The sequence below is a fragment of the Mobula hypostoma genome, chromosome 7 (assembly GCF_963921235.1).
Source record: "Mobula hypostoma chromosome 7, sMobHyp1.1, whole genome shotgun sequence".
NCBI classification, from domain to species: Eukaryota; Metazoa; Chordata; class Chondrichthyes; order Myliobatiformes; family Myliobatidae; genus Mobula; species Mobula hypostoma.
In genome coordinates, this window is record NC_086103.1 from 82,574,327 (window position 1) to 82,586,375 (window position 12,049).

Sequence of the window (12,049 nt, forward strand, 5' to 3'; positions counted from 1 at the left end):
GCCCACCTGCTCACTGTATAATCAGAGATTTGTGATTTGGGGGTGGATGTGGAACGTGGCTCAGCGGGCCTTCCTGCAGGGTGTGAATGGTGATCTGTGCGTGGTCAAGCAGGAGCAGAATGATTGGCGTGCTGCAACCCGCCCCCCCCCCCACACACACACACTGCCACACACATAGGCTAGGCTGTTTTGCTGCCTCATTTGCATCATCTGGCATATTTTCCCATTCATTTCAGTCAAGATTTCAATTAAATTACATATATTCATTTCTTTTTTATTTATATATTTTAGTCACATTTCATTAAAACAGTAAATTACCATGGCCCATTCAGAAACTCCTGTGGCCCCCTGTTTCTTGATTTTCACTTGTGGCCCCTACAAAATCTAGCATGGTTCCCTGGGGTAGGCATTATGGTCCAAGTCGAGAATCTCTGATGCAGGATGCAACCCATCCCTTTACCTCTAATATGGAATTGTCATGATTAACATTACTCACTGGCGTAACAGCCCATCTCTAATATGGTGCAAGAGAAGCCTTTGCAATTTTAATATTTACCTTGTAGATTCACCATCCGTGCATTTGGTATGAGTTCTAAAGGAAATAAAGGTAATAAAAGAAAGGCTTAAATTTGCATTGTGTTGTTCTTTTCACCTCTGGGTAATTCCAAGAGTAGGAATGGATTCAACACTCAGGTACGACACATTTCTTGGGTAGAATACTTATGCTGTGTCATGCCTTGTAGGACTTAAAGTTAGTGGTGCTGTAGAATCAACATAGTAATAGGATAAAATACCATTCATCTCTGTATATGTTTCTGGGCTCCCAGTTACACTTCTTCCCTGTTACATCTATTAGCATGAAACTGAAATCGGAATGAGAAACGGAAGAGCTCCATTTTACCTGGTCCTTCTTCCTTATCCACTGGTTCAGGAAAGCTGGCCATCTCTTGTCTGAGTTCTGACTGTCAGCATCAATATACTTTACCTAATAATTACCAAAAAATATTAATCCACTTCTGCTCATTTTAAAGACTTCACAGAATTAGGCAAGTTGTGTTATTTATGTCTGAACTACGATTTGCAAGAATACACAGTCCCAGTTCTTGCAGTGTCAGCATTTTTCTGACCAAAAATTGATTATAAATTAACGACGTTCAGCTTCCTAAGCAGTGGTTAGTTATTGTAGGTGCATGCTTTGTGGGTATGACATGCCAGACTTTGCTCTTTTGGTCTGAGTATATATAAAAAAAATGTCTTAATTCTTTCTTCTCAAACTGGGTCAAGTACTTGAATGTAAGAACTCACATGTAGAGATCTGTTCCAAACTCAGGTAAGGCAAATATATATATTGTTGCAGCAGTAAATTCATGAACTTCAGTTTTGAGTGCTAATAGTATTTGAATTTGCAATGAGGCATTTAAAATGTCATATATATCATAAAGTTGCCTTTCTATTTAAATATAACATAAATGAAAAAAATAATTATCACAAAGTGAATTAAGTGGTATTTGATTAAAGCTTTTTAATTGCATTATTACTTTTACTGAGTTCTGTTTAATAGTTTTGCAAGAAGATACATTGTAGTACTTTAACACAAAATTTACCAGATTTAGCAATTGAGTTCAATTTTCATGGAGCAGAAGGAATTGAATTTAATCTAAGCTAAATTTGCTTTTAAACTGTTATTTCTAAACTGGTGAATTAATCAATACATTCTATATTCAACATTAGACACAAATTTGGAGAATTAATCTGCTTGACTATATATTTGTAGTTTATTTTGCTTGGTTAGTTCTTAAAGTCCGTCTTGATGTGCCAACATGCTTTACAAAAGATCACACTAAAGGTTAAAGTTTAGGAATATTGAGAATTAGTGTTTTTGTTCAGATATAATTTAATAACAATATTAATAATGTAAAATCTATGGGGTTGTATAATACTAACTTTTGTAGGAAAAAATAATTAATAATAATTAACTTTAAAAAGATTCACAAGAGTTTCAGTAGAATGGATAGAGACAAAGGTGAGGTGGGAAGCAACAAATTGATGCTTTGAATAAATACCAATTTTCCACAGGGTTTGAGGGTGACAAGGAAAGAAAGACAAGAAGTTTAGAGAGTTTCAGAATGGATAGCCAATTGTGTGTTCTGACCTTGATGGTGGGGTTTAGATACCCTGGAAGCCAAAGAGCCAGAAGAGGCAGAAAATAGCATAATATTGGATAGGTTACATTAATAGAGCAAAATCCTGGTTTTCAATTAAAACGTGGCTCTTGGATGTTGGAGCTGCAGCTGAAATTAATTTTCCATTTTGTATTTGCAAACACATGACTATACTTTGCTCAAATGAAAGCTGGCTAAAGTGATTTGTTTCAATCACTATGACCATCTTAGATCCAATTGCATTTCCAGCAAAATATCCTGGTTGGACAATGACAAAAAAAAATCACACGTTTAAATTGGTCAAAATAGGGGTAAATTTCAGATGGCTTAAACCATCAGCCAGTGAATGAATTTGGTTAATGTTGCGATTACCCTGTCCCTTGTGTTGGCCACTTTGATCCAAAGGCAAAGCAATCAAGACATTTAATCAGGATTATATCTGAGGTTTCAGGAAGTTAGAAATCTCAGTAAGAACAAAGAATGTAGTTTGCGAGTTGATCTTTCAAATTGTACCATTTCAGGGGAAATGTAGATTTTCCTTATCCATATTTTGTAATGCATTCAGACAAAGCCAGAATTTATTGCCAATCCCTTAATGCCCTTGAGAAATTATGTTGAGACACTCCTTCTAGTGAACGTGTTCCCACAACAGTGTTGGATAAGGAGTATCTGGATTAAGATGAAGCATCAAACATCTTCCTAAAGGAAGGATGGAGTCTGACCCATTTTGTGGGTGGTAGACTTTACTGTACAGCACGCTGGAAAGGAGGGAATGAATATGAGGGCAGTGGATGAACCTTCAGTGAAGTGGGCATCTTTGTCCTAATTAGTGTAGAGCTTCTTGTGTGTTGTTGGATTTGTTCTCATCCAGATGAGTAAAAAGGTATCTCCTGTGCCTTGCCACAAGATACCCACCATCTGACCAGGCACGGTTATTTATCTACTTAAAACCATAGAATGGTTCCATTACGAAGAGCTCATGTAGCCATGCCAGTGCTCTGGAAGGTCATCTCATTAACTCCATCCACTGGTCTTTTTGCTGTACCCTTGCAAATTTTTCTCCACATTGTACATATACAGTTCCCTCTTGAAGTCCAGAATAGAATCTGTTTCCACCACTTCTGCAGGCTATGCATTCCAACCAACCTATGTAAGAGACGGTTTTCTCATGTCACTCTTAATTCTCATTCCTTTTACTTATACCCATGACCTTGTCAGTGACCCATCCACCAAAAGAACAGCCTATTACTACTCACTCCATCCAGACTATTGTTTTTCAATATTCTGCACTTCTATGATTTCTCTTCAGCCTTCTCTTCTCCACTGAAAATGCATCCAACATCTTCACTCTATTATTGCATTTGTAATCCCTCATCACAAAGATTGTTCTCATAAATCTTCCCCAGAATTACTCTATTTCCTTCATATCCTTCCTTCAATGAGGCAAACTGTGCTGAAATTAGACCAATGTTGTATAAAGCTTCAACATGACTTCCCTGCTTTTATACCCTCTGTCTTTATTGTAAAACATTAAATTGGGTATGCTTCCTAACCTGGTCCTGCCACTTTCAGTACCTTCTATGTCCATACCTCCAGATCATTCTATTCTGCATACCTTTTAGTCTACATATTCTACTCTGTATTGCCTCTCCTCATTCCCCCAAGCAAACTACATCACTCTGCAATTCCATATATGAAATTTCATCTGCCATGTGGCTATTCATTCTTTTGGTCTGGTCAATTGAGTTCCTGGTTATTAGTAGGAGATTTGGTAAGGGTAATACTATTAAATGTCGAGGTTAGTTGGTTAAACCTTTTTCTTGTTAGAGCAGGTCATGCCTTGTACCTTTGAGAACTGCATATTGCTTGCAAGTTCTCAGCCCAGAAGCTGTTATCTTGCTCTTGTAGCATGTGACATGGACTATTTCTCCACTGAGAAGCTGGAAAGGAATTGAATATTGTGTTCTCATCAGCCTTTGACCTACAAAGGAAGAAAAGTCTGAAGGTGGTTTGGCTAAGAACACTACCTTACGGAATTCCTGCATTGATGTTGAGGGACTAAAATAATTGAACAACAGTGACTATTTTTCTTTGTGTGGAAATTTTCATTTATTTTACCCATTTGTTTCAGGACAGACTCCACTTTACCTTTGAAGAGAATATGGGCTCAGAATGCTTAGCTTTTCTAATGCATTACTGAAATTTGGGACAAGGTCTCTGGTCTCATGTCAGAGCAGATTTAGGCACCGGAAAATCATACTGAAACAAGAGTAGGACATTTGACCCCTCACATCTATTCTGTCATCCAAAAAGTTTATGGTTGGTCCTCTGCCTTGACACTCCTCTTCTGTATATACCATATCCCTTTAAAAGTCTCCATGATCGAACCTTCATTCTCCTCTAAAGTTAGAGAGTGCCATTCGAGAGTGCCACTACGCATCAGATGATGGCATGTTTTCTCATCTCTGTCCTGTGTGGCCAATTCCTTATGTTGGAACTGTGAACCATGATTCTAGATGGTCTGATAAGGGGAATTATTTACCCTATGAAGGCCCTTAAGAACCTTCAGTAAGGCTTCAGTAAGGTCACTTCGCTTTCTTCAAAACTTTACTGAACCCCAGGAAACATTCAACTTTTTTAGCATTCATCAGTTTCTTCAAACTTTGCATGTTGAACATTCAGTAGTGCAGAGCCTTTTTGTGCTATGATCCTTATCCCTGACTGCTGCAGTAGGCATAGAGATAATACGCAAATCTTACAATAGCTCTAGTCTAAAACTCACGTAATTTGTATAATTGGCATCTGTGATGATATTGAGTCCACTGTTCACAAGCTCTAAACTTAATAGAAGACTTTTGCGCATTCCAACTTAAATATCTATGAGTACTCACTCTTTAAACTGTATCACCCTATAGTTTAAGGTCTAGTTTACTTCACTGCGCAGTGAGACCTAGCTGTCAATAATCAGCATTTGAGCAGTGGGTCTCCCCTCCCTACCAAGGGGTGATTCTTCCAGCTAATGAAGTAGTTTAAACACAGTTTAATTTATTTTTAGTGATATATGTTTAATTTAGGTGAATAGTTCTTGAAATAAACTTAAAACTTAGAGGATTTCTAACTTATGAAAGATTACAAAATATTTCTAAAGTACAAAGGATTTCCAAACACAAGTACAATTCCTACAAACTAAGAAGACATACATACCAGCAAGTTGCAGATGAAGAAGGCACCTGTCACAGAAAGGCTGAAGAAGAATTCTAGATCGGCTTTCTGCCACCCTATCTTTCTGTCATTCCACTTTTAAATCCCTAACAATCCCCAACAGTATAAAAGTTATACTGTTTTTCTACTAGTTATTTTTAATTAGGCCAATGTGTAACCCATTATTTCTCTCGACTAAATCATGAGCCAACAAGAACCTTATTGTTCAGAGTTCAGAAGTTCAAAGTACATTTATTATAGAAGTATGTATGCAGTATACAACCCTGAAATTTGTCTTCTTTAGCGAAGGTCACGAAACAAAGAAAAACTATGGAACCGATCCGTTCAAAGAAAAACATCAAACATCAAGTCCACCTCCCCCCGACATGCAAAAAAAACATGCAAACGGCAACAAAAAAAAGACCGAAAACACAGAATATAAAACACAAAAGGCATACTTCAGTACAGTTCAGTATTTTTCTCTTGTTTACAACAAGAGGCTGAGCAAGGAATATTGGTTAGAAGTTTAACTTAGACAAAAACAACTCTTTGATTCTTAGAAAGGTCATACTGCTTTGCTAAAAAGCTGAGGTTAGTAGTAAGCCACTTGGGCCCTGGGAAATGAATATCTATTACACATCCCATAAATTACCCCCATCACCTATAATATGCAAAATATATGCTCCATAAAATACACTTAATTTGCACCCCATCCAAAATGCATAGTGAAAACCCCAGGCAAAATGATACAACCTACATAGAATATTCCAGGAATATTCAGCTTCTCAAGAAATGTCCATGGAGAAGAAAACAGAATTAACTCTGCAAATTGGAAATCTACCATTACCTCTTTAGCGTTCATTGTCTTTCATTCAGTGTTATGGCATCTACATCTTTTTGATCTTGGATGATATAATTTGCTTGCAAAGCTTTCCTTTTCTCAAGTTATTATTGAGCAGTTGTCAATAACTTGCCTTGCTACAGAATGTGAAATATAATTGCTGTTACTTCATTCTTAGGTAGCTCTTGGGAGTAAGAATGAGATGCCATTTCCAAGAGAATGACAAGTCCTTTTTCCTCCCTGTAGGCTTGGAGCAGGATGGCGTCACATCACGGAGCAAGCACAGCCAGTCCTAGGACAGTGCCCCATGGACCCATCAACCTGCCAAGTGGGGGCACACCTGATTCACCCCACCTGCCATGTGCAATTATCAATGGTATTCAACTGTGCAGTTACTCTTGACCAATGAGACACTTTTGATAGCAAAATTGCTAAAAAAAAAAAAGAGGCGAGAAAAGACGACATAAAGGATGTGACTGATTATGATAAGATGTTAAACTGGAATTGGAATTGGCTTATGATTGTCATATGTACCAAGATACAGTGTAAAGCTTGTCTTAGCAGTCTGTTCATACAGATGACATTAGTCAATGCACTGAGATGGAACAAGGTAAAACTATAACAATGCAGAATAAAGAGAATCAGAGACAGAGAAAGTGCTGTGCAAAAAAAGAAAAAACAATGCAGATCACATTGAGGTAGTTTGCAAGGTCAAGAATTCAAATAATACTACAGAACTATTTAACAGTATAAATAACAGTAGGGTAGACATTGCCCTTGAGTCTGATGGGCACTGCTTGATGGAAGAGGGGAGAAGCGAGACTACCCAGGGATGGTGGGGTCTTTGATTACTGACTGTTTTATTGAGTAGTGAGAACTAAAGACAGATCTATAAAGGGGAGGCTAGTCACTGTGAAGTGATGAGCTGCAACTCTCTGCAGTTTTCTGAGGTCACGTGCAGAGCAGTTGCCATGTCAAGCCATTATGCATCTAGGTGGGATGCTTTCTATCGAGCATCATGAAAAATTGGTAAGGGTCAATGGGGTCCTGCCAAATTTCTTTCGGCTCCTAAGGAAGTAGAGGCATTGGTGAGCTTTCTTGACCTGCATTTGAAGATGCTATCTCAATCCAAAACAAGTGTCTGAAATGTAAACAAGGAACACCACTAAAGTACGAGAGCCTGGTGATCAGTCTAGGCCCAGTGGGCCAAGGGCTCAGGTCACAGTGAGCAGGGAGGAGCATTTAAAGAAGTTACAGTGGAAATTGATTAGCCTAGTGAGGGGTAGGACATGGCAAATGGAATGTCATTTGGAAAAATTAGGCCATCTATTATGGTCCACCAAGCAGAGAATAGGGTAGCTTTTTAAGGAAAGGTCAGATGCCCTTGCTACAGATAGCAGATTGTGGTCTAAAGAACTGTCAGTGAAAGGTTAGATGCACACTGTAGATGGTTGACAATTGCCTACAGATCAGTCAGGAACCATCAGCATGATTTAGCCCATTGCTTATCACGGGATCCCTCACCTGTTAATTTGTAGATTAGATTGATTTAATGGAACAGTCTATACAGGTAGTAACTTTTTTCTTCTCATTTCTCATCAGATGTGTCTCCTTTACAGGGAAGTTGTCATAGTTTTAAATAAGTGTAGTTTGAATATTTTACTTTAGATTGCCTGAGCGTTTTAGATTATTTGTGAATAAAGGCATTCACATGCATTGAATTTTACTGATCGCTTTGATGGTTGGTGAGTATGGGGTATGGCCTCTCGAGGTCTCAGAGTCTGCCTGGTATAGACAGTGTACAATGTCTCCCTGCTCTTTGCTGCTGGAACGTGAGGCTGATGAAGCTCTGCTGAGATATCTGTTGTAGCTTTCCTCAGTCTCCTAATCCTTATTTCCTGGCTCCTCGGTGTCCTTAGGTTTCAGATCTACTTAATTGCTCTCCCCTAACACCAACCATGATCTTCAATTGCAAAGCTGTGCCACATGCAACATACTGTAAGGTGGGGTGTTTATTGCAGGGCTCTACCTGCCTCATGCAAGAACTGGAATATCATTTCCTTAACTATAGGACACAGAATATAGAACAGTACAGCACATATGGGCCCTTTTGTTCACGATAATGTGCTGACCTATATAAATATTCTCCACGATCAAACTAACTGCTCCCACCAATGCAGTTTATAGCACTCCATTTCCTTACATCCATTTGCCTGTCTGGGAATCTCTATTGTATCCGCTTGCTGGATCATTGGTGGGAATGTTAAATATTATTCATAATTCCTTTTACTTATTTGAACACCATTTCTTATCCAAAACCTGATTCCTCTTTAAATAGATGTTCAGTAATACTTCCAGTCTCAACAGCCCTGATGTTGTGTTTACCATGGCAGGCATGCATGGAGTGGCAGGCACTAAACCATACCCTCTCCCAGCGGTGGGAGGGGTTCCACACTCGGATCATGGGTACCTCTGTCCAGGGTCATCTGTCAACTTGGTGGATGGCATGGACACATTTGAGATCGACACGCATTCAGCTAAAACTTGGACAATGTCCAGGCCAGATAATGTACCTCAATGGAGAGGTAAGTGGTGAGTTATTAATTTAAACAAACAACACAACAGAACATTTTCCTCCAACATTGTTTGATTTATGTTGTATTCTTTTGTTATTAAGTCTGCAAATGTCTCTCCATTTGTGAACTATGCATTCTCAAATGGAGAGATGCTTTTGCAGGAATGCCACTTAATTGAATAACCAAAAGTAAACTGGAAATGCACAGCTACAGCACAGAAACAGGTCCTTCAGCCCAGCTAATTCATGCCAAGCTATTAATCTGCCTAGTCCCATTGACCTGCACCCGGACTATAACCTTCCACATCCTCCCAAGCATGTTCCTATCCAAGTTGCTCTTAAATGCTGAGATTTAACCTGCATCCACCACTTCCGCTGGCTGCTCGTTCCACACTCTTTCCCTCCTTCTGAGTGAAGAATTTCCCCCCAATGTTCCCCTTAAACATTTCTCCTTTCACTCTTAACTCATGACCTCTAGTTCCTATCTCACCTAACCTCATTGCAAAATGCTTGCTTGCATTTACCTAATCTATATCGCTCATAATTTTTATTCCTCTTTCAAATCTCCCTCATTTTTCTCACACCCTGGGGAATAAAATTCTGAGTTATTAGATTAGATTATGAGGACTCTCAGTCCTCATTTATTGTCGTTTAGAAATGCATGCATTAAAAATGATACAATGTTCCTCCAGAAAGATATCACAGAAACACAGGACAAACCAAGACTAAAACTGACAAAACCACATAATTATGACATACAGTTACAACAGTGCAAAGTAATACCGTAATTTGATAAAGAGCAGACCATGGACACGGTAAAAACCCCATCATCTCACACAGATTGTAGAAGGGAGAAACTCTCCCTGCCATGAACCTCCAAGCGCCGCAACTTGCCGATGCATTGGAAGCACCCGACCGCAGCAAACTCTGAATCCATCCGAAAACTTCAAGCCTCTGACCAGACCTCCAACACCGAGCACCATGTCTGCGAGCGCTTTGACCCTGCCCCGGCCGCCGAGCAACAAGCAAAACCAAGGACTCGGGGCCTACCCCTCTGGAGATTCTGGATCACGTAGTAGCAGCGACAGCGAAACAAGCATTTCAGAAGTTTCACCAGATGTTCCTCCGTGCTCTCACGTCTGTCTCCATCAAATCAGGATTGTGCATGGCGCCCTACTTGACAGATAACAGATATCATTCACCGGAATGGCCACTGCAAGCTGTGTCGCGTCGCCATCTTCTCCCTTTCAACCTTATTCACCCTTTCCCTATAACTCAGGTCCTCCAGTCCCGGCAACATCCCTGTAAATTTTCTCTGTATTCTTTCAACCTATTGTTATCTTCCCTGTAGGTGGGTGATCACAACTGCACAAAATATTGAAAATTAGGTCCCAATGTCTTATACAATTTTGAAGTCACATCCCAAATTCTGTACTCAATAATTAGCCAATGTGCTAATCTTAGAAATGTGCCAATCTCTTTATGACCCTATCTACCTGTGATGCAATTTTCAAAGAGTTATGGATCTCTATTCCCAGATCCATAACGTGGTTTAAACTAGAGTTTACAAGGGAATAGGAATCAGAGCACCAGAACAGATAGTGGAGTGATTGTGGGAAAGATGTTGTTAAGTCTACATACAAGGTCAGGAATCAAAAGGTTGAGCATGGTGGGGCTAATGTTCTGAGCTGTGTATATTTCAATGCAATGACTACTGTAAGAGAGGCAGATGAGCTTAGGGCATGGATCACAATGTGGTATTTTGAGACTGTAGCAATTGGTGAGACCTGGTTGCAAGAGGAATGTTCTGGGGTTGCATTATTTTCGATGCAGTAGAGCAGGAGGAATTAAAGGGGGAAGAGTGGTATTACTTTTCAGGGAAAATGTCTTGGTAATGCTCAGTCAAAACAGAATGGAGAGCTGTTCTGGTGAGGCTTTATGGGTCGAACTCAGGAATATCAAATGTATGACCACATTAATGGGATTATATTATAGACCACCCAACAGTCTGCAGAATTTATAGGAGCAAATTTGTAGAGAGATTGCAGACAGTTGCATGAAACATAAGACTGTGGTAGTAGGTGATTTTAGCTTTCCACATATTGACTGTAAAAGGGTTGCAATGGAAAGAGTGTGTCAAATGTGTTCAGGAAAGTTTCCTTAATCAGTACATAAAAGTCCCAAATGGAGAGAATGCAATACTAGATCTCCTGTTAGGAATGAGACAGGGCAGGTGAAAGAGGTAAGGGAACACTTTGCACCTAATGATCATAATGCTGTTACTTACAAGATAATTATAAAAAAAGGATAGGTCTGGCTCTTGGGTTGTGCTTCTAATTTGGAGAAGGGCCAATTTTGACTGCATCAGAAAGGATCTGGTAAGCGTGGATTAAGACAAGTTTTTTTTTCCCAGACAAAAATGTACTTGTCAGGTGGGAAGCCTTTAAAAGTGAAATTTTAAGATTACACAGTTTGGGTATTCCTGTCAAAATAAAAGGCAAGGATAACAAGCTTTGGGAACCTTAGTTTTCGAGAGATATTGAGATCCTGGTTATGAAAAAGTAGGAAGCACATAGCAGATATAGGTAGGTAGGAACAAACAAGGTACTGGAGGAGTATATGAAATACAAAAGAACACTTAAGGAGGAATCAGGTGGCTCCTTTGGAAGATCATTGTGGTAATCTATGTATGGACTCAAAGAGATGGGGGAGATCTTAAGAAGATTTTTTTACATCTGTATTTACTCTGGAGATGGACACAGTGTCTATAGAACTGAGACATGCAGCAGTGAGGTCATGGGCCTAATACAGATTACAGAAGAGAAGATGTTTGCTCTCTTGAGGCAAATTAGAGTGGAAAATCCCCAGGGCTTGACAAAGTGCTCTCGGTGGGAGGCTAGGGCAGAAATCGAGGGGGCCCTAGCAGAGGTATTTAAAAACATTCTTAGCCATGCTTGAGATACTGGAGGATTGGAGGATAGCTAATTTAGCCCTATGTATAAGAAAGGCGCTGAGATTAAGCCAGGAAATAATAGACCAATAAGCCTGACATCGGTAGTGGGAAAATTATTAGAAGGAAGTCTAAGGGACAGGATGCATAAGTTTTTGGATAGACAGGGACGGGTTAGGTATATTCAGCATGGCTTTGTGTGTGGTACGTCATGTCTAACCAAACTAATAGAGATTTTCAAGGAAGTTACCGGGTAAGTTGATGAAAGCAGCGCAGTGGATGTTGTCTACATGGACTTTAGCAGGGTTTTTGACAAGGTC

The 12,049-nt window shown here is 39.5% G+C and overlaps 1 protein-coding gene across 1 annotated transcript in view; it reads left to right on the forward strand.

The window, feature by feature from the left end:
• Window positions 1–1,193: 1,193 nt before the first annotated feature.
• Window positions 1,194–12,049, forward strand: part of LOC134349412 (sodium-dependent phosphate transport protein 2A-like) — a 45,270-nt gene continuing 34,414 nt past the window's right edge. Inside the window, exons 1-3 of the mRNA XM_063053679.1 lie at window positions 1,194–1,330; window positions 6,451–6,580; window positions 8,598–8,789. Coding sequence (XP_062909749.1) covers window positions 6,463–6,580; window positions 8,598–8,789 — 310 coding nt within the window. The 5' untranslated portion in view covers window positions 1,194–1,330; window positions 6,451–6,462. The remainder of the gene's footprint in view (window positions 1,331–6,450; window positions 6,581–8,597; window positions 8,790–12,049) is intronic.